Consider the following 24,461-nt stretch of genomic DNA (forward strand, 5'->3'; position numbering starts at 1 on the left):
GTTCGTCATTGTCATCTGGACTCAAAATCAAAAATCTAATACAAATTATTTATTTAATTATAACCCCATAAAACATCATAACCATGGTTCATCACTGTTGCAGATTTTTAGATATTAACATGTAATAATATATGGTTAAACTTGGACCGTCTCTTTTTTTTTTAAAGAATGAAATTAATGGGTTTTATCTCACAAGAAAGGGGATTAAATAAAATTTAACAGTGTTGAATATTTGAACTATGAATATACAGATGCTTTAAATAATTACTTTGACTCATTAGATCTTTTTGTTTGTTCTTTAAATAACACACAAAATCATTCAATAGTTGGCCAGAAAATGATGCATTGTGGGTTATGATAAATAACATCTATCCTGAGCTTTTAATTGATTTAACTTAGATCTCCGAGACAACACGAGGACATTTAACGCGGATGTTATGAACCTGTCAGCTGAGACAAAAAAAGAAATGTAATTAAATAAAAAAAAAAGAGAATACACACAAACAATTATACCAAAGTTCCTAGAAAAAGTCTTGTGATATTCAGATAGTTACGAATAGAAAAATGGACACTCCCTATGAGAGCAAACGTTTCAACTACGTACAACCTATAAGCCTCAGTGTCTGTGCTGCAGTACTGCAGTGAACTGCAGTGCTTGTTGTCACACATATCAGTCACCTTTGTTAAGCTTTTGCAGTGAGTCGTAATGTTTCAGAACTATTTAAAAATGCACAGAAAAATAGGTCCCTAAATCAAAGCTGTTTGCTCTCAGGGCTGCAGGTTTTAAATGATTTGTCATAATATACATTTATAATTCACGCACCATGCAATTTCTTAGTCTTTTACATATAATACAAGAGCATTAATAGTGTTTTGATTGATGTAGTAATGCCAGTGTCCGTTAAGGTAAAGAGCATGGCTTGAGGAGGTGTAGTAATCAAAGTAAAAATATATTTGATGAAGTGATAGCGCGTCTTCTCAACACCGTACTTTAGACACTTCAGTTATGATGTATGAAGTCGGTTAATCATGTCCAATGAAGCACGAAGGACAGATTTCACATCTCTGTTAAAAAGTGACACTGTACAATAGCTTTCATGTTGACAAGTTAAAACCATGGTGAGGCCCCCCCCCCCCCGCTCATACTTGACCCCCAAATATACATATATATATTTTGGGGGTCAAGGGTTTTATATATATATATATATATATATATATATATATATATATATATATATATATATATATATATATATATATATATATATATATATATATATACCATAGAAGTTCATTCCAAACAGGCAAACTTCGAGAAGAATAAAAAGACAAAGAACACACTTTTTTTTTTTTAAATAGGAAACTGAAAGTGAATCAGGGGCAGGTTTGAAATCATTGTACAAAAGAATAAACAGCAACCCACCAAAACCAAACACTTACTCTTGAAAAATCCATTGGAAATCGATTTCTTTTTACAGGTTGCACAGTTTGTTTCCTGCAGTACCAGGTGAGATACTCCAGTATGCCGAAGGGACGGGGGATAATGACGAGAAAGATGGAGGAAAGGGCTTCACTCTTCCTCTGTGCATCCCAGTATTTCTACACGCAAAGTGATCCTGCCGTACCATGACCAGGGGAGGATCCGAACGAGCCGGGCGTAGATGGGTGGATCTATCACGTTCTTTCTGTGCGTGTCGTTGTCGAAGTTCCCCTGAAACACCTGGGAAAACAAAACAAAACAAAAAAACAGCAGGGAAAAATGAATGATACATGAGTACAGTACATTCAGAAAAGAACACGCAATCTGTTTGGAAAGACGAGGAGACATGAAACTGTGTGCTGTACAGCGACTGTACTGTGTTTTAAGAGAAAGAGGAAAAAAATATTTGTATCTTGTCAATGTGACACAAGAGAGTCGGAGCTCCTTATCCATGTGGACAAACTGAGCTGGATCTTCTGGAATTACCTGCGCTCATCAAAACATTTACCCCCTTACGAACCTAAATGATCTTGTAATCTGTTTAATTCGTGATCTTAATACAGGCCTGAACAATTCGACAAATTGGGAAACGTAAGTTGCAGGCTGGGCATCAAGCAAAAACGCTATTGAAGTCTTGGATGCACTTTCCAATGACTTACTGTGGGACCTTCTGTGAAAATGAGCAGCCAAATAGACACTTAGTGTATAAGTTAGCGGTGTCAAAGTTATTTTAGGTCAAGTGGAATGCGGTGCACAATTTGTTCTCAAAAGGGTAAAATCACAGCCTGATAACCTATAAATCATAATCCTGATACTAAAGTACAAAGGTTTTCCTTAGTTTTAGGGCAAAAATATAAAAGTCAGCAAGAACATGTTCCCTTTAAATGCACTTTTCAGCACATTTCAAATATATTTATGAACAACCTGAAATTTTCCATTGCAATGAGGAATTGAAACTGTTGCTATGATTTTCTAACATGAGCAAAAGCCTGTTAGATCTTAGAACAAAGTGAAAAGAAATCAGCAGCCTTTGATGAACGTTGATGCTATTTTGGTATCAATGTGGCATTATGAACTTCTACTGTTACTTAAACAAAACAAATGTAGAGAAGTTAGGAATAGCAATTACATTTACATGAAAAAAATGGAATTAACATCTTCTTTTTTGCATTTACACTTTTCAGAGTCCCCCTATAGAACAGGTAGCACCCTCTTGTGATCCCGTATTGGAATGTCTGTCGAAGGTTTGACATCCAGGAAATCTCAGGACATCCCATATTTTGGTTTAGAATGTTAGATTCTGGTGGCCTTTCAGACCCAGAAATGAGTAAAAACATACTTTAACAGACGACATGTAGAAAAACGGACTTTCGTGGAAAAGCCATGAAAAAATAAATGTGATCGCTATTTTTTTTTTTATGGGGAGGCAGGTGCGACACATTTTTGCTGCATTTATTGCTTGATTTCCTCGGACTGTTACCTTGAAGACCTCACGCCTGAACGGGTACTGGATGAAGCACGGCCAATCACGGCTTCAATTCAAACACTGCCGGCGAGAGGCCATCCACTCAACTCTGTCCCATTCTGGGTACAGTTCTTTTCTGCGCCACAAATGTGAGCACATCAGCAGCTTTCCTCCGAGAAACCGGTGCATTGTTAAAATGGCACAGCTGGACGTACCAACCTTTACAATTTGTTAAAAAAAAAAGTTCAGGTGCTGAGTCTCCATGAATGGTGTTAATAACCTGTGCAGGCTTTTCGGGGCTTGATTTTCCTCCATTATGACACACTTTTTTCCCCCCAATGTCTAATTTCTGAAACCTGGTGCCAAGAAAGCTGCTTTTGAAAAAAGAAAGTCTTCAATCCTGACATTTTTAAACCCACTGACAATTTGTATTTTCTATCTGTTGCTGCATTCAAGTGGTCAATCGGGTTTTCAGAATTTGTGCCACTTTCATATGAACCTAATGTCAATTACAGTCTCTCAGATGATCCCTGAAACATCAGTTCAATGCTTCGCCAGTGACCACAAACAAGGATAATTTTCATGCGGGGACATAAGCTCTGTTGTTGATTATTAGAAGCATTGGTGTGTGTTTAATAGACAGTAGAATGAAGTATATTAGGAAGGAAATGAATCTACAGGGAGTGCCTCATTGAAGGATATGATCATTTCAATTAAATAGAAATGATTATGCTTGTGTAATTGGGATGTAATAGGATTCAGTGTTGTGTGGAATAGGAAATCAGTGGGCTAAATACAAGCAGGTGCTAGAAATGAGGACTGACAATTTTTTGGGGAGTAAATCTTCATCTAATTCCCTATCAAATGCTCATATGGTTGTAAAAACCTGGACAAAAATTGTTTGAGTGGTTGCATGAAAACAATTACAGTGTGTTTTGGAGCAGAAAGGTCAGAGGAGGGAACAGACGATGTGGTAGGATTTGATGGCTATAATGTAATTGTCAGCATTTCTAAATGTCACAATTTAACAACAATTAACTTTTTTTTTTACTTTTCTCCGTGAGGTGAAACAATTTCAGACTGAAAAAAAAGTGTGAATGTTTGGATTAATTATAATTCTGAATACACAAAAAGATGCACAAAAACATGTCTCCTGAGGAGGAAAGTGCAGGAGTTTAGCAACAGCAAGAGGAAATGAGTGGACTACGAAAGTGAATAATCAAAATAACACATTCAGAAGCTTTATAGGCAAAAAAGGACTGCTTGCACCAAGATCCATGGTGAAAAAAGACTTTGTGAATCTTTTTTTGTTTTTCAATGTCTCCACAACCAAAAAATTATTCACCTTTTGTAGGGCATGAATAAGTAAAGGCTTGTTTGTAATAATTTTTTTTTTTTTAAAGTGTGATTTGGCATTGATCTATTGATGGTGTGCACCATTGATTCAGTATGTCTGTGGTAATGAAATATCAGGCTTACCTACCTGATCGTGCAAAATACATTTTACAAGACACAGTACGTTAATAAATGTTGTCATTTGTCGAGGAGCAATCGAGAGCAATCACAGTCCGGTTGGCCTGATTCGATTGATTTGAGAGAACACACAATGTAAATTAGAACGTCTGAAAACATCTGCAATGTTAATGATTCTGTGTGCTTTTAACTCGGTTGCAAAAGAGGCAAAAATCATCTCAACGTGCAGCAGAGAAACATTTCCTCAGCTGGCATTCCACAGCTTTAATTTGTTTTGGTGTTTCTATTCTATTCTATTCTATATATATATTCAACATTTTTTTACGAGTCGAGCTTGTAAGGGTATAACCACAGAATGAACTGAGGTAGCAATTTGATTTAAAAACAAATGCCAAGTGTAAATCAACCAAAAACAAAAGATAACTCTTCAAGTTGTACTTTCTTGCTCTATTTTGTTACAGATTTTGCACAGAGAAGTTTTAATAAAACATCTCGTTATTTATTGGACTTGATTTATACTCAGAGGTACATTTGATGAAATTCACTGGCGGGTTGCTGCAAGCGCACGAGCCCCATTTATGCAGTCAAGGTGACGAAAGAGTATGACATGAAAATAAAAACAGAATTAAAAAAAAGCCAACAGCATTGATATGCTAACCTTGTTATTTATTTTTTTAAATATTTTTTTTAATCCTCTTCATAAACACTATTCATAATTTTAATTAATGGCATTGCAGGGAATTCAAATGGGTGTCTGTTTTTTCTGTTTGCATGTTTGTGGCCAACTCTAACTGGATGCTGACGCATGCGACGATCTGACACGAGGACACAAACAAAAACGACTGTTCATGAAACTCTTGGATCTATTCTTCACATTAAATTTACCTTAATAAAGCATATAAGTGAACAGTACTAATGCAGGATGACGTGTGGTGCAGGCACAAAAATGAGATATAGCATGAAGCACTGTTTACCGATAGTTATTCACTCAGTAGCGAAGGAGATAAAAGATAGAACTGTTCTGGATCAATATACAGTGATGTGACAGGCGATCAAACCTCCTCCTTTCCAAAGACGCTGTGTTTGTCTAATTCTTTATTCAGCGCGTTCGGGTCCTGTCATTTTCTGAGCTTTGGTGCTTTACTTTTAAAGAAAACTAAAGCTGAAATCATGTGGCAGGTGTAGTCTTTCATTACTGCTCTTATTTCACGTGTCTAATACAAACGATGGAGGGTCACCTTTTCATCCACCACTCTTTTTCATCATTTTCCTCCAGAAGTGGAACAAGTTCTCTTCCCGGCCCTTCTCATTTATATTGTAGTGTAATGCTTAGACGGTTTGTATGTGACAAGAGGAAAACAACACTTCATCGCACGGTTTTATGTTCTGTCATTTCTCATGGTTTTTGTATATATTTCGTGTCTCAAAGTAAAAACTGAACTATATAATATTTCATCTCTCTTTATCCTGTTATTTCCCGCTTCACACGGTGTCTGAGAAGAGTCATAGAGACACACTTGCCTTGCTTCTCACCCACATTTTGTCTAATGAGTACATCTTGTTATTTCCTGAGAGGGTGTATCTGGAAATAATCATCGCTCTCTCACTGATCTCCTGAGCGTCATGTGGAAAAGAAACATTTTCACATACACCTTTGAGTCAGAGAGTCTGGTCTCTGGGAGGTAAATACAGCAAGGCGTGATACATGTAAAACATATAACCAACCCTGATGAGTTTTGGGATTGATAATATAGAAAATGTTTGACATTACAGTGATGGAAACACATTTTACACACTGCCTCTGGCAATGCAAAAACACAAATGAAAAATATAACTGACTATCGAAGGCATTCACATTCTTTCTTTTTTAACATCTCAAATAACAATAACAAAGTGCAAGAATGAATGACAAAAGCAGTCTGGGCATTATAACACACATTACAGCAACTCAAAGTGGAATAATAATAATAATAATAATAATAATAATAATAATAATAATAACAGAGTAACTTTCCAATAGTCTAATAAAAACCTTGAACCCACATTGTGATAACATTTTGCAAATAAATTAGGAAGTTTGTACATTATCTGCAGATTATTACATAATTGAAATAGTATTAAAGATCCCAATGTAAGTGCAGTCAATAATGTGAAGATACAGAAATAAGAGTGCATTTCTTGAAACCAGTGGCGGGAAGTCATCCTTTAGGCATCTCGGTTACAATCGCCAAGAATACAGCAATACAGCACGTATGCAGCCTGGCACATTCTGTCTTTGGTTCTTCTGGTCTTGCTTTTGTTCAGACTTCCGTCAAATGACAATTTAGGGCTTCTTTGGAAGAAAAGCAAAGGCTGGTTCTGCTTGCGTCCGTATGGCAAGATAAACACTACGAGATGTGGACGGAATTCACCAAACACACCTAAATTGTCTCTTGATTTATATTATACCACTAAGGGTGGTAACAACCATGTACCACAGATGGAGTGTAAAGATGTAGAAGTTGCTCCAGTTTAGGCATGTCTTGCTATTTCTTTTGCTCACATTCATAATTAATATAATGAAAACATACTCATGAGAGCTGTTGCAGACCAAAACATCGTCTAAACCACCCTGTTTTGACTTTTCAGTCTTCACAGTCTTTTCGAGTTACAACATTTGACATTGGGATGCGAGACAAGCGTCTCCTGCGTGAGTGTCGCCACGAGTTTAGTACGACGATTGGGGCAAAGGACGGCGCAATATAAAAGGCAAGGCCACAAAACCAGCAGCTGATCGAGGTTTCACAAGGATCTGTCCCAGACTGTCTGGAGACGTGCACCGTGTCAGAGGCAATGTCTAAAGAATACAGTCCCTGTAAGTGGATGTGTGAAGTATCAGACGAATTGGAGAAATTGTGTTTGGAACAAAAATAAGATATAAGTAGTAGGTATATGTTCTTACATTATCAATTTGTGTACATGTGTACATAGATCTGCTTGAGCCAATTTTTATTGTCCCTGTATCATGAAAAAGTAATTCATACTTATTCTATCCATCATGGGTATCCAATATTGCAGTGTTAGTTGTCTGCTGGAACCTCAAGGACCATAACAGGATTTTCTTATGCGTCGTGAATGAGCTACAGTAGCAGAACTGACCATTAACTGACTTTACCCTTTGCTAAGCAGAGTAAATAACAGACTTTATTGTTGTCCCAAAGCAGTTGAGAGAAAATAAAAACACATACAGCTGGGAATAAATGAAGCAGCTGTTGCTGCTGCAGAAGTTTAACCTTCTGTGTCTGACCTGTGGTTAGCATTCCTGAAAACAGAAGAAGAGCCACCGGCAACTGACAGCTGGAGCCACCTGGTTGTATTTGTGCTATGGGTGACTGAACCATTTTAATAATGTGGCATTGTTTCATTTCCTGTCAAATAAAGGCAGCACTGCTGATAATCCAGAGAAAATGAAAACATTTAAGCCAAATGTGTCTTAATAAATAGGCGGATCTATAATATTTGAACATATTGGAGAAGTTGATTTGATTCAGACAGTGGTACTTTAATACATCTTAGATTTCTTACACATCAATCAAATAAATTAGCCATTTTCATTTCATATTTTGGGATTCCAGCTTTTAAGTCATGAAAATAAAATACAGAGTATTTACAAATATAAAAATGGCTCATAATAATTTATTATTTTTCTGCTGTTTAGCAATTTGGCCTCATTGAGCAAATGTACCTGGTTCAAGTCCAGGCTTGAAGTGTGTGTTACTGTGTAGAGTTTGTATGTTATGCTCAGAGTGTTGCATGTGTTGATTATTTCTTGGTACAATGGGTTCTTTTGACATGCTTTTTAAGCTAATTGCTGCATCTAAATTGTTGTAGATGTGAATTGGTGCGTACAATTCAACAAGATAATTGCATCTTATTTCATTGCATTCACATACAAAAACAATAGTTCCAACACTGGAACAAAGGGCACATTTCGGCACAAAGAAAGTTTGACCCATGAGCCATAAGTCTCCTATTAACCATTGATTTTCCAAGTTGGTGGAGCCATGAGAGCACAGTACAAGTGTATAGTTTGTGCACCCCGGGAGCTGTAGCACTATTTTTGAAACTAGTAGCACGGGTCAAGGGATCAGGTCACACAGATCTCTTTGCTCTCTGACCTTTTGTTGCCCGAGAGGGTCGTAGTAGTCGCAGGCAAACTCAGCGACGTCACTGAAAGGTCAAGAGCTCGGGAGAAGCAGTTCCACTCAATCAAACTGAAGCTCACAGCATGACCTATTCTTCACAGAGGTTGGCGGTACGTTATCTAGTGATGTGTTTTTTCTGTTTAATCCTGAGCTTCACTGAGGCTCACCACTTAGATGGCTTCGGAAAATAAAAAGATGATTAGTGGTTAATTTCAAGTTGATGGTTTTCACAGCTATCTCGTATTCAGTTACCCTCTGACCTGGAGGGGATTGAAGATTCTAATGGCTAATTAACCCCATCTCACCCGAGTAAAACACTATTAAACATAAATCAATTACTTTTGTGCTTGATTGCCCCTATCAGTGGAATGTGTAAATATTGACACCTATAAAAGAGCAGCAGTACGGGAGCAGCCAACACACTGACCCAAGTGTGGAAAGAGTGCAGGAATGCAGCTGAATTATGGGGGGCATCCCAGTTTAATTATGTTTAAACAATGGACTGTGCTGTTGGTCGTCTCAGTTACAAGTGAACTACATAGGTATTTGGGGTTTGTGTGTAAAGCAAAGGCAAACAAGGCACTATAGATTTTGTGGAGTGATACTGTTGCGCGTGCTGCTGTGCCCTGCTTTGACAACATCTGTATTCTGACACAGCCTCCTCTCTCAATCTAGATCTAACTGCCTGCAGCCTCTGCCACACAGGAGCTGGACGGGGGAGCTGAGAAGAATACTTACAAGCCTCTACCACCAGACACACACACACACACACACACACACACACACACACACACACACACACACACACACACACACACACACACACACACACACACACACACACACACACACACACACACACACACACACACACACGTTTTCAGTGTACCCCTGCCAAGTCAAGCATTGTGGTGTGGCAGGAGGAGCCTCGGGAGTGCAACAGCCAAATGTGTCCTCTAGCATTAATGGCTGCTTCAGCTGACTGAAGGAGGAAAACACCTTGAAGAATCATACATCTGAACAGCCACTCGCTTCTGTCTGGGGACGGACTGATTGACATTCTCAGATGTCCTGCTAAAACTGCTCATCCTCTAATATGGAGCGCACTCAGATTGACTGCCTATACCTGCTTCTGCCCTGAATTACACAAGAATGACAACACAGGGAACATTACAGACAGCCATGCAGCGTTTTCTTTCTCATGTCGGAGCTGCAGATAAGTGTTGCTGTCTACCAAGTTCTTTATTTTCTCCTGAAACTGATATTTAAAAATAAGCATAATAGCTTTCTGAGATGTCACCAGTACTTTACTTCTCCTCCTTTTGCTATCTCAGAGGATTCTTTCCAAGCTTTTAGAAGTCATCCAGGGCTCAGCATTCAGATTGCTTGAGTGAAAATCACGCAGAGCATGCATTGGCCTCCATCCAAAGATCATCATGGTTGTGATGAACTCCCCAAGCAAGAACATTTAACAGCTGAAATTGAAAAAAGAAATTCTAATACTCGATCTTCAACATGAAAGGGGGGAAAAGTTGGTGGGAGTTATTGGCCTTTATAAGGTGCTGCTTTATAGTGATCAAACTGACCCTGATAATATAAAAATCCTTCTTCAGGAAAATCTTACTTGGAAATAAAAGTGGAGCCTATCAAATCACCTCTGCACTGTTTTTATGAGAAAGCGAAAGCTCAGACAAAGACTGCAGGGCGCGTAGTTGTAGTTGAAGTTTGGCAGCAAGGCCTAAAGAAACTATTTAAAACATCTCACATTAATAAAACAAACCCTCAAAAAATACACTGCCAAAGTTATTGAAACTAATAAAGAGATCAACATAATCTCTTCAAATTCAATTCAAGTATATGTCTGAGCAAGAGGGATAAATTTAAATTTTGAACCACATACACCTGAGATTGAACTTAATTGGGTTGTTACATTAAAACATTAAAACATGTCGTGTGCATTTTCTGATGTATCTCCAAGCAGCTCCTACTTTTGTCTTCTTGGGTAAGTTTGCATGAGATGATACAGAGCCACAAAACATAAGGCATGCAAACATGAATATTTTCTGCATCGAATTATTTGATATATACTCAGATTTGTATCTGAGTATATACGTATGTGCAAACTTTTTTCAGATTGTGACAAAAAATGTTGGACAGCCACAAGCTGTAATTAGAGATTTGGACTTTCTCACTAACTAATTTTTGAATTTGTTAATTTTTGTTCCAAATGTGATGATTTAGAGAAAAACCATTACAGTACAGTTAATGAAAACCCCCAAAGTCCCCCCTCCACAAAAAAAAAAAAAAGAAAAAAAAGAATGTGCACCCAACCCATGCGTTCAGTGTGTTTGGAGTCCTGATTTCTGTGGTCAACAAATCAGCATTTCATGAATAAGAAGAAGTACGGCTTATCTTTCAATAACACAGCAAGAGGGAGAATAAACAGTACCTCTCCTGCCACCAGTATCTGAAAGACAAGAGGCTTCAGCTCTCACCGCAGCCCTCTGCCTGCAGCTCTCCTGATATCAGCAGAGAAGCTGCTGCAGCTCGACAATGTTTCTGTTGTCTTGGGCAATTCGAATGGACGTGTGTACTCAGTTGAAGGGCCGTAAACAAGATTTTCAACATAGCAGTGGCCAGACCAGGTTGACAGCATGGTCTTATCTGATCCCGAGCCAGAGAGAGGCAAGAGGACAAAGCAAGCAGGGTCTGTTTGAGCCACAGATAAAAAGATGTTAAAGGGAAATAGAAAGGAGAAACAAGACAGCTCCCAAAGTGGACATTTTCACAGTTAATGTCTGTCATTTTGACATCAGCTGCTTTGTTTGCTGCAGGTTTGTACATTCTCTGTGCATCTTTTGCTGATGTTTCCTACCTTTTCTTTTGTCGCGTGATCTATAATTCAAATCTTCAGCCCTCATAGTACCCACAAGCCTCCGATTCCACTGTATTTTTTAATATGTTTGCTTTGGCAGTGATAATGAAGTCAGTTTTGGGACATGCAGGCTGTCCATTAATATATTTACATGGGCCATTATGCAGTGGTAAACAACTTACCTTGTCCTTCCCCTGTTTCCCATCTTGATAAACACTCCACCTCTCCCCATCGTTACTGTAAGCAACTTTGTATGAACCAACAAACTGGACATGGCCGAAGTCCTTCGCTCCTTGGGTGATGATGCCTGTGACCTTGGTTGGGACGAGCAAGTCCATCTGAGATAGAGAAACAGAGAGAGGAGAGGAGATGAAGAGACCAAGGACCAAAAAAAGAGATCAGAAAGATACACAATAGAAAGATGAACTCCATTTCTCAAGAAAGTTAGCTTTAAAAAAAAAAGAAAAGAAAAGAAAAGAAATAAAGTTCACATATGGTCGTTTTTCACAATCAAGTCAGCAGCTTTTTTTTGTTTTGTTTTTGATGTCATCAGAGGATTTACTGAATAAAGACACAGAGTGCAAGTCAAGTCAGTTTCAATTATTCACAGAATATTGAACAACAAGGCTAAGTCCACAACCTCGCCTCAGCAAAACAGAAATTGCATGCTGCAGCAGCTTCTGAGACCCACACTGCTCCATTTAGGTTAATTTTTAATAGGATCTCATTTGTCGCAAACAATCTACTGCGCAAGTGTTCAAGGCGGTAAATAGACAAAGTTTTTCCTTCTGTTGACATCTTTTGTGTTCAATCATGCTTTATTATTTGGAGACAGAGTCAACACTGTTGATATGAGACGGCGATAAAAATCAAGATCCCAAAACACACAACAACAACAACAACAACAACTCGCTCGGTGCCAATGAGAAAATAATCTGTTATTATCTCTTAAATGCATTGAGTGGTTTTTATATGTAACGTCTTCTGCCATGCTCAATATGTCAAATGAATAATGCACGTATTGTGAGCAATACAAAGGGGAAGTTAAGCGGATGGCACTGCCTACTAATAGGAAATAGTGACAGTTGTAATAAAAGACTAAGGATAGCATTACAAAATAAATCACTCTCACTAATCTGAGCATAAAGCGATGGATGTGAAACGTTACAGCCAGCTCCTGTGAGCCGACTTTTCAATAATTGTACAACATGCTTATTGTTGTTTTTCATTAGAAATTGGAAGAATCACAAGGTAGGTCCATGATTGTGACTAATATTTTCGGATGATTCAAGCCATTTCCAAAAAAATTTAAAAAGATGAACACAAAATTATTGGCAGCCTTTCCAGGTGGTATTAATAACTCAAATGTCACTGTAGAGCTATCTCACTTATCACGTATATCAGTGCGGCGCTAACTTGGGATGAAAAACAGGGCTTGACTTGGCATTTTGCTGTGACACACATAGCAGCAAAATTTAGCAGCATGCAGTGTGCGTGAGAGAAATGTGAGCAGATTTATTTCTTTTGCTGAATATGCGGCACACAACACTGAGGCTACCATATATCACGCTAATTGGGTTGGTCACAGGCCAATATATATACTGTGTCAGACTGCTCTGATGGAAAAAAAAAAAAATCAGGCCCCATCATAGATTAAACCAATAGAGAAACAAACTAGTGCATGAAGAGGGACTGATTTCATCCACCTCCCTGCTTCAACACTTTTCAGAGCACTGCAGTGTATCTTGGCATCCCACAAAACTTCTGTTGACTGCAAGATGATAAAACAATGATTTGTTTTCATGAAGAGTGGTGATATGAATGAGATTAGTGTTTTAAGGATTAAACAATGCTGTGAGAACGTGTCCTCTCAGCTACTCTTCCAGCTACTTTAAGATCGAGAGCAGCACCGAGTGTTGTTGAGACTCTCTCTAACGCCGACATCTCGCCGTGTACATGAGCAGCCGTAGACCTGGATCCCGACTCGCGCGTCGACAAAGTCGAGCCTCGGCACCTCTTTCGAAAACTCTTGAATCTATAAAAAGGCATTAAAGTGGATGAACTCCCAGTTCTCCATTTGTGAGCTGTTAAGCAAATGAAAGTAGGACAAAAGTTTGCGTGTACTTGTATGTTAATTCCTAATGCCCTGGCTACAGGTATCCAATTATGCAGATGCCGAACACCGTGTATGCATGCTTCATTTGTTATGAATACACTATTCATGAAGGTTCACCTTCAAACAAAATTGCCCTTGTTCCCACTTTTGTGTGTGATATAGAGCTCTTTGCTGTTACTAAATGCAGCTTTTGCCGAGTATTCCACTGATGTATATGAGACATTGAACCACATCTCCAGTTATAATAACAGCAGTGTCACAACAAAGCTCCTGGATTGGGAGCCTACAATGCAACGATGGCAGGAGCTGGTTGATCGCTTCAGAGGGCCGTGACACTTTGCATTGTTAGACTTCTATTTTGTTTCAGCTGCAGAACACTGAGTTAATCTCATTCTACCCAGGCAGTCAAGACTGTCACCAAAACAAAGGCATGCTTGAAGGGGAACCTGTAATTGCTGTCACAGGTAGCGGTCAGAAAATACGACCGCCCCTGGCGACGCTGACTCTCAACACTTTGATGGCCCAAACTGAATTAAGGAGCAAGATAAGCTTGTTAAAGCAAGGCTTCTCCTGCAACTCCGGTCCCCCTCACCCCATCGCATTCTCGACCCCACTCCCACCTTCGTGAGCCCTGAAACGAGACAAACGGGTGGCGTGTGCCTTCTCTGGAGCAATCTGAGACTGCTCGTGGCAAAGATGTTCCAAAGAAATGAAACACAAGAATCAATTTTTGGATTTTGCTCGCTGGGAGTGAGATTAAAAACAAGATTCGCATGGTGCTAATCTGAGCTCCCAGTTTCCCCCAAAATATAACTGCATATCCAAAGGGGAGACAGGGTCAATTACTTATTTGTACTCTTTTCTTTGATGGTTGCCTTTGAAGAGGGCATGTTTGTGCACTTCTGCCAGACGAACACTTATCTCCTCCGCTCATTAAGACAGGAGTTGGTGTGTGAATCTCATGTAACAAATTGAAATGGCTTTGCAACTGCAGGATAACAAGATCAATGCAGCAAGAGGCAAGTTCATATCGAGCTAAAAGAGGCTAAGTTACCTTTTTCATGGCTACAGTATATGCATACATCGCAACCTGCTCACATTGCCCTTTTGGCTCGGCCGATTTAACTGTATTTCATAAAGATTCATTTAATCTACACGGCCTCTGGGAATGTCTGTATGTGCATGTGCGTGAATGCGCGTGATGCAATTTTTCTCCGCAGATTTTCTTTCTGCATGCCATTCAATCACTTTCACATATCATCACAGCGTGGACTCATTATCATGGTGAACCAGCTCAAGGTCTCCTGCGAGCTTCTCAGTACACTGGGACCATGTTGAGATAAAATCATGGTGAGCAGTCTAAAGTTCAGGTGGAGTTCAGTCTGAGGAAAGGAAGTGTATAACATGATTAAGACTGAGAGTCGAGCTATCCCACGTGTCAAGCAAACTGACAATCAAATGTTGAGGTTGTCATGCAACTTTTTAACTCCTCTAGGCTCTCATTTCTCAGTATTTTTACTTTCCTTGGCTTCTGGAGGTTTCCTATCGCTGTTCTCTTTGCTCCATTACATGGACTTTTCCATAAGGTGTCGGATGTACTCGCTATTTGAACACAGAATTTCAGGCCACACGCCAAAGCACATTATTAGGTGCTGCTGCATCCCTGCCGTTTCCAAAAACGCCACAGAACATAAAAGCACACCTGAAATTACCGGAAAAAAACAAAAAAAAAACAAAACAAGGGATGAAGCTGCAGGCGGATCATTTTCAGACAGATGGCTGACTGAGTGCAGCGCTTCTCTGCCGACTGCCAAGAAAAGCCTGTTTGTGTCATGATACCTTTTTTGAGTTCAAAAATGTGCCATTGCAAACAGAGGTGAGCTGGCTAAGCCTGTTGCAGGAGATGAGCTGGTAGTCTCAATCTTGCTGAGCTTCAAAAATATCGTGACACCTTTTTTTAAACCGTGTGAAAGCACATTGCCCCTGTGAATAAAAACAATATATAAGGGGCGACTATATATAAGGTGTGGCCTTATGGAGGCTCAAACAACCATTCACGCTTTTATTCATTGATTTAGCTTATGTTCTATACAGTGGCCAACATACAGTACAGCCTGTAGAATTAAACTCTAATGGTTTATTGAAATACAAAACTTAAAATAAAGAACTCCAGGTGAAAAAAAATGGGGAAAAAAATAATACTTAAAAGCTCACAACGAAATCTAAGTATTTTCAGAAAGTACACTTAGATATACAGCTTCATAATATGATATGAAAGCTCACTGTTTCACAGCAGCTAAAGCTGCAGATTTGTGTCAAACTGCATTTGTGCATACCTCAGAATACCAGATAATTATATTGAATGGGGATATACTGTCGCTCTGTTTGAGAATGTCTTGACAGGTTGATTAGAAAGCATCGTCCTCTACTCACCCTATATCAACCAAAACATAACCAAAACAGCCTTTTATTCTTAAAGTGAATGTCACAATATTTGGTGCTTGATTAATGGCGCCATTGTGTTTTTGTGGTCCAAGAAGGTTTCATGCATTATCACAGAATTATGATTCATTCCCTTTTGCTTTTTCTTATAGCTACACACTCTCACACACATGCTCAACACCCACCCACACAATTCTCAATCAGCTTTATTTTCTTGTTTGTTGTTCTGCAATGCTCTGCAATTTATCTTTGTTTTAGCCATTCTCTGACTATTCGTCTCAATCAGTACTTAGCCAAATATACGTTTTTTTAAAGAAAAGTCTTCAGGTTTATAGACCCAAAGAAGTAATGTTGGTTTGAAGGTATTCTCGAGTCTCACGCACGCATGCATGCAGGCACGCACTGCCAGAGCGGACCTGCTCGCTCAAACCTTTCGTGACTGGTGTTTCCCCGTTGGGGTGTTGAGATGTCAGAGGGTATAAATGCCTGCTGAGCTCCCACACAGTGAAGGGAAGGTGAGCAGGCAGTCTGAATTTGCCCCGGAGCATTCACCATATAAAATGGAATGTCACAGACGAGGTAACATCATAGGATGGTCAGTTTGACATTGACCACATTCCAGTGTGAACTCATTTCCTCTATGAAATCTGACACATCTATACAGAGCTTTTGCAAAAAGACTAAATATGGATTGTGAAGTGAATACAGTATTCGGAAAGAAACATTTCCAAGTCCTGACATGAACCTATATGTTTTTGTCATGAATCAAGACGTTTGAGCAGAACATTGGGAGAGTTGGCTGGTTGGCCAGCCAAAGCACACCTTACAGCCAAAAAGCTGGAGATTTAAATATATAAAAAAGAAAAAGGGAAAAAAGCATGCCTGCCCGGGGAATTGAAAATAGGTGGAAAAACACAGGTTTGAAAGCCATTTAAAAGAGTTGTACATGACATGAACATTGCTATGCATTAGGCATAGTCTCCTTTTCCTCTCTGTGCCTTTTCACTCACATCTTTTATGGCAACACACTTGCATAAAGCAATTCTGCATAAAACTGAAATGAAATGTAATTCTTTACTCTCTAAAAAAGCTTCATTGCAAGGCACTTTAACTCCAGATGTAAAACCACAAAATCCTCCAAAGGTACCATAATGAAAGTCCTCTGATTTATCCCCATTGAGCTAACAGGATAAGAATATTTACAGTTTACAGCGATCTGTCTCAAAAAAGTATTTTGTAAATATGTTATGGATATGATAATTTTTTTATGCAGATCATCATTTTGTTTACACATTTACATAAGTACATTTATACACAATTATATACGCAGTACATGTATAAATGTACAAAGATCCCCGCAGCTATAGTGCATATAAACTTACTCATACCACACATGCACACAAACTATAATCATGTCTGAGACGGAGGACAGAGAAGTAAAGCTTTTTTAATTCTACCCCTTTTTCTATAACCCAATTTACTATTTAATATGTTCCTGAATCCAATAAAGCCTGTTTCACTGCCTACAATAGTCATTTCCATAGTTGCATATTCTGACCAGACTTCTTTTGGAGTTCTATATTTACTATATTTTACTATATATAGTTAGTAGGGATGTCCGATAATATCGGAGGGCCGATATTGACTTAAAAATGTAATATTTGGAAATATCGGTATCGGATTTTTACAACCGATATTGGAATTTCCGAGTCTCCTTGAACGCAGCATTGGACGTTTACGGGCGCGCGCTTGATGACGTTTAACAACAACAAAGACAACATGCTAGACTCGTGGCTAAGAAGGAGAAGCCCGGTGAATGAAATGTCCGTGGAGGACTGGAGGCTCAACCAGGCCCTCTTCCCTGCTGGGGCAAGTACCTGACTGCACCCTGCACCAGTGTTGACAGTGAACGACTGTTCAGCACTGTTGCCCACATCATTGATGAGAAGAGAAATCAGATACATTGCGACAATGCTGAGATGCTTGTATTCATACAGAAAAATCTACCTCTTACACATGAGGACATGGGGAAAAAGAAATAGACCAGTTATGTGGACGAGTCAACTTCAGTCTTTGTTTTTGTTGCACTTTAAAGGAGGGCTGTTTTAAATTTGTGAGCATTTCTGTGCCTTTCTTGTTTATATTTGCACTATTTTGTTACTCTTAAAAGAGATTGAGCCCAGTTTGAGTATATTATTTGACAAGTTATGGCCAGTTATTCATTCATTGACTGTTTACAACTAATGGACTGAAGATATGCCTCTTCCTTTTTTTAAATATTGTCTGTGGTGTTGTTGAGTTTGTTGTTGAGGTTTCTCTCTAACACTAAATAAATATGGCACTTTTTTCCATAATTTAAGTTGTTGTTCTGTTATTTTTCTCAGTGTGTACATTTGGAAAGCCATGTTTGATTCACATATGCATCCAGTGGGGCATCACAATAAAATTAGGCATAATGTGTTAATTCCACAGTAGGAGATATTTTATGTTGTTGTTACCTAACAGTTTTGATGTAAAAAGCCAGCATATATCGGTATCGGTGATATCGGTATCGGAAATTAAGAGTTGGACAATATCGGAATATCGGATATCGGTAGAAAAGCCAATATCGAGCATCCCTAATAGTTAGACACAGCTGCTAAACTATATACATATTATTTACATACATATCCAGTGTGCTTAAAGGACACCCAGCCACGCCATGCCACAAGCCGCAAGCTACAGCCACCGAGTTTGTATTAAAAAAGTATGTCATTAAATTTGATGTGAATTGTCAACTGACTGGGCCCAAACATTCATTAACACTTAGAAAAAAAGCCATGATGCATAGCTTTGATACTATGATGTTACGATGGTAAATTATGGGCTGCATGGTGAGGTCTTTTTTGCTTCAGAGCAAGAATGTTGCTAGTCTGATGTCAAGTTTGCATGTTCTCCTTTCGCAAGTGTGTCCATGGTTTGGTTTTTTTGTAAAGAAAAAAAAAATCATGTGCGGTTAGGTTCTTTACTCTGAATTGTCCATACATGGAAATGTGTGTGACTATTTACCTATACATGGTTTATGCTTTAATGCTGACGTACATACAACTCCAAAATACTTTATTATTGTCAGTGCATTAGAACATGTTCATGCTAAATTCTCTACCGAAATGGTCAACATGGTAAATGCTACTTTTAATGTTGTCTTAAATAAAGTTGATGTCATCTTTCATTCAAAATCTAGAATACTGCTGGTTTCAAAGGATTTTATGTATTGGTGAATGTGTGTTATGGATGATGATGAGTGTTAACATAATGAATAAAGCCCTGATTGGTAAAAGACCTTGGTCCTTCATTACCTTATAACTCAAATAACTGCTTTTCTTTTTTGAAATATGTTTAACTCCATCTATGTTCGAACACAATAGCTTAAGTGCTATAAAATAGAAACGCGCATGCTCAGATAGCAAAACTTTTCAATCTCTTCTTAAACAAAGAGAGTCTTTTATCAAAGGCAGTGCATTATAGCAAAAAACATTACTACCTGAACTGGCTTCTAATAGGCTACACAGCCATAAAACAGATGGAGCCTCAATTCAGCATGTCAACTTAAAGTCTAAATGGTAGCAGGAACCGAAGAGGGGAATTGGCCATGGCAAAAGGAACAGGAAGGAAATCAGCCATGGTGGTTTGGATCATTTAGAGCTATTACAGCAAAGCGAGCAACATCTGTAGAAGCAGTCAGATGCTCCCCATGTCAGTATGAGTGAAGTGAGGGAGTCACATCCACATGCGTAAAAAATGGCCCTGACGGTGCACTGGTAAGGGACTTGGGGAATTTCACACTCTGTTTAATGCTCACTGTGACTAGACATCTGATGGACACTTACTCAATGATAAAATCTAAAGTAGTCTGAGTCCCATGTGTGATCTTGACTGAAATCAAATCTGTATTTCACGCTGGAGCAAAGAAAACTGCTTTCTGTTCAAATATCAAGCAAGTGTAAAATGTGAAAGGATTTAATGATCTAAAGTCTAGTTTTCCGTTCTAACAATCATGACTCATAATCACAAAAGACCTCACAAAAGAGACTAGAGTTAAAAACAAAGTAGGCTATTACTCTGACTGCTGCACTTGCAGCTCATCATACCGCATGCCTCACTGTCCTCCTCTTCCTCACGTGGGATATGAAATATTTAGATAAAATTCTCACACATAGACACACATCTAATGCAGAATAAAAATCAACATTGTGGGATTCAAAAGGAACAAAAATAAATGTCACATTAGAAAATCGACTTCAGTGATAAACGCAAGTGATTTTTAATAATGTGACACCTTTCTTGACCTGAATTTATGCTGACTTGTGCACACCCTTCATTTAACTTTGGACTATTCTGAATAAATCATAATACTGTAGCATGTGCTCTACATAGTGCTCTCTAAGTGCAGGCCGTACTCTCCTGGGTAAATAACACGAAGTTGCCTGACTTGAATGTATAGACGTGAGAGAGGTGAATTGTCAGGAGATGTCTCGGAGACACTGTGAAATCACATGATACACATGCAGAACACAGTGGGCCCAATCTCTGCTGCACTGATTTAAGATACAGCGCTTTCACTTCTGACAATTCCTGCAGATCCCGCGATTACAGCGGGCGCTGCTGCAGACTCATGAATCAATCACCCCGAGATAAAGCAGATAAATGCAGCCTACGTTAGCTGGGAGGGAGTGAGAGGGACGGGGGGAAGAGACAGCGAGAGAGAGAGATGGGGATCAGGGTGTGGTGCTGAAGGATAAGATGGCTTCCTTGGATAATGAAAACAAAGGAGTTACATTACACAGATTCCAGACCTGTACATTTAAAGCTATAGTGGAGGATGAGGGGGGGGGGGGGGGGGGGGCACTAAAAACCACCCAATTGAATCAAAGGAGCAGATGGATTTACCATCCCTTCCGTAACTTCATTTAGAAGCTAATTCAATCAGCATGGTAGCTGCAGGGGCCTTGAAAAAGATAGAGAAAAGAAAGAGCCATATTGGACAGGATTAAAATGAGGCTCCGACGATAATGCCTTAATGAAATTTACATCAGGCGTGTTTTCAAATTAGTGTGGATTCTTTTCTAAGATTCCTTCTAAATTCTTGGATAATGTTCTCGAGATGACTGATTTAGCAACAGCTGTGGGGGACCGTTTCGAGCCAAGACACTTTATTTATGTCTATTCAAATTATGCGAGGGACTTTAACTGGTTATCCAACAGCGAGATATACGACATCTGAAAGGTCCCATCTGAAATGCATCTGCACAGAAGTCTGATAATGGCCCGCAACGTTCCCCTTTAATACGGCTCTCCATATTCAGAAAAACTTGCCAAGTTTTATAATCACGCACACAATGTTCGCGACTACATGGTGTAAATTCGATCTCGCCTTTTTGAAGCTGAGCCGGCACATCTGCTAAAGCGAGTGTTGGCAGAGGGATTTGCAGTCATGGTCATCTGTTATCTGGGCTTTCAAGATTTGTATCAGCAGGCTGAACCATAGCTTCGCTTGTGACAACAAGTTGGGGGGGGGGAAGCAAAAGAGCAAGATGCAATGCAGTCAATGTATTACATGCAGAGATTAGGGGTGTAACAGTATACAAATATCACGGTTCGGTACGTACCTCGGTACAGAAGTCACAGTTACCAACTCAGTTAAGGGAAAAAAAAAAAAACTGCTCATAATTAATCCAAAACACTTGTTTATTTTCTGAAACCAAACTTTGGTTTATTCTTCTCTTTAGTTACCAAAGATCTGAATGTTGATGGAAGTGAAAAATTCAAAATGGCGGACGGCAAGGAGTTTCCCCAACTAGGCAATTTTGACAGATTCCAGAGGAATTACACAACGCTATCCAATCAGAATGCATGTTTTCCAGGCAAGACACAGCATGTCACTGACCAGAATGGGGGACACGAATCAGGAAGAAAATACCTATATCAAGTGTTTTCCCACACTATCAGCGGCGTTCATGCAAGAATCACGTGATTGCACTCTTGGGGCGAGAAATGGCCGCGCCCCGCGGTGGCGTGATCCATTGGCGATACCAAATGATTTTTGCCGAAAAAACGTCAAAATATCGGCCCAAAAAAAATCACTAGGGCAAGTTGGGTGGATGATTCAGTTGCCCAAGCAAAGCCCGGACTTTTGGGAAAGTCCTGGTTTAAATTTTGTTTAATAAAAATTACACCTCTGGACGGGACTGAACGTGCCTGGTCTGAACGGTATGGGTACCAGCACGTACAGTGTTACACCCTGAGCAGACATATATACACACTAAGCAACTTCCTGCCTCTGATAGATTGTTAGGCGCATTACGAAAATCTGATTCAACTTTATGGTGGATAATTGATCCTGCTACGGAAATATAAACTGCTCCGAAAGTGTAATCAAGATTGCATTTACCTTCACAGTAGTGTGAACACACCCCGGCAGATCAGAACGTATCCCGAAGCCATCGTTTTCACGCTTCAAACTTTTTAAAGCTGCATCTGTGGCTAAATGGCTGCGTGCTTCTTGGTGACTGCAACAGAAACTAAATGAAGATGTTGGCCCTGTAGCATTTTGTTCCTGTAAATTAGTTCAGCGAGAATATTTAGCGACAGGTTTTCTCTCGATTGATTCAGTTTTCTGTGTGTAGCGAAGTGTAGCAGGAGGAAAAATGACAATCAAAAATGACACACGAGTTTAAATAAATAATGTGATTTGAGCTTTAAGCACTTCAATCTGTAGTAACGAGTACCTTCATGTAGGGCTGATCTTATCAATACAGACTAGTAACACAACGCGGGAGTTAAAATGATACCCTTTGATGCTTCCTAACATCTGTTGTAAAAACTTTGTTCTCCATTGAGGGGATCAAACTTGGAGGACACAGAAGAGCCTTAAAAGCTTCCAATACATCCAGGCTGTCATTTTCCCCAGCAAGTAAATTCAACCAAGTGCAAGTCTTTTCTTCTTGAAATAAAGACATGATCGTTGCTATTGCTGATAGTCAGAATCCTTCTTAAGTCCTTTCACGCTACGATGCCTTCCCTCTCTGTGAAGCAGCTTTTCTGCTTTCAAAAAGGACATACGCCATCATCTTTGCTGCATTAACACTTAACAAGAGACGAGAGTTTCAATGGGACAAATTAAAGCACCCCCCCCCCCCCCCACCCCTCCTCTGTGGACAGATGAAACAAACACCCAGCTAATTCTATTGATTAAATGAAATGGACTTTGTTGTTGGCAGTGCTGTATTTGAGGCAGTGATTTGATTAGGGAGCTGTGCTCTGCAAAACTGGTGAAATGATGATACCAGCTTTGATTACATCAGATGCAAACACACGGGCGCTGAGGAATCCGTCCTGGATCCCTGCGGCCGTTGCTCGATATGGGACAGCGGTCCGAGTGCTCACATGTACAAGTGTGAGCATCAACAACATGCAATTTAACAGAGGAGATTTAGACGAGGACACTTTCAGATCATCAAAGGGTGATGAACTCTCTACATTCTTTAACCCTAAAACAAAACCTCAAGACAGGCCCGGAAGTTGTTGTAACATATTCTTTGAAAGGCAATTAAATAATCTTAAGGATCAGCTGGGGTTCTTATGTAGATGTTCATATTTAAGTAAATAGGTGGCTGTATTATTGTTAGAAATAACAACCAAAAAAAATGCAATAAAAGCCTGTTATATTTGTTGTAAACACCATTGCAAAATGTAAAAGCCATTGGATTGAATGTATTTATGGGAATGTGTTCTGAACTTCACAGAGTGAGCTCCCACTAAAAGTAAAATCCATCAAATACTTTCCACAGCTCTGTGTTTCATTTCAAGTTTGCACTCTGAAAAATGTATTCCCACTTTGCTCAGTGTCCGTCTCTGACTCTGCTGCTACCACCTCTTACTATCAGTGTTTTATCAGCAGTCATCCACTGCTCTGCTACATGTGTTTCTTAGTGAATGCAATTCCCTGGCTAACTCAAGCAAACACTCTCATGCTTTCAAGTGTTTTTTTTTTTTTTTCGCTCCCAATGTTGTTTTAGGCATACAAGTTTCAGCCAGACAAACATTCATCTGCTCAAGCCAAATTCAGCAAAACCCACCATTTATACAGTTTCCACGAGTCAGCACTCATGAGATTGATTAGACAGACACGACTTTGGGACTCACAAGACAAGACATGAATTGAAAAGGAGAAGACAATCTTGTAGGGAGTTAGGCTGTGTCCATCTAAACCGTGACTTTTACTGTGCTCATGTTGAACATAACAAGACTGCACACTCACATTCAGCCTGCTGGGAGTCATGTGACCCTTTCATAGCGTGTGTACCTGAGATAGAGAACAGAATTTCATTTTTAGCTTCTTTTTTTTTACACTTTTGTCTGTTGGATTCTTAGTTGGTGCAATCACA

The 24,461-nt window shown here is 39.3% G+C and overlaps 1 protein-coding gene across 1 annotated transcript in view; it reads right to left on the minus strand.

The window, feature by feature from the left end:
• Nucleotides 1–1,570: 1,570 nt before the first annotated feature.
• edil3a (EGF-like repeats and discoidin I-like domains 3a) overlaps nucleotides 1,571–24,461 on the minus strand; it is a gene marked incomplete at its 3' end in the record, with an annotated part of 112,663 nt that continues 89,772 nt past the window's right edge. The window contains exons 9-10 of the mRNA XM_080499741.1: nucleotides 11,660–11,815; nucleotides 1,571–1,720 (exon numbers count right to left, since the gene is read on the minus strand). Coding sequence (XP_080355867.1) covers nucleotides 1,571–1,720; nucleotides 11,660–11,815 — 306 coding nt within the window. The remainder of the gene's footprint in view (nucleotides 1,721–11,659; nucleotides 11,816–24,461) is intronic.

This window comes from Blennius ocellaris, assembly GCF_963422515.1.
Source record: "Blennius ocellaris genome assembly, chromosome: 7".
NCBI classification, from domain to species: Eukaryota; Metazoa; Chordata; class Actinopteri; order Blenniiformes; family Blenniidae; genus Blennius; species Blennius ocellaris.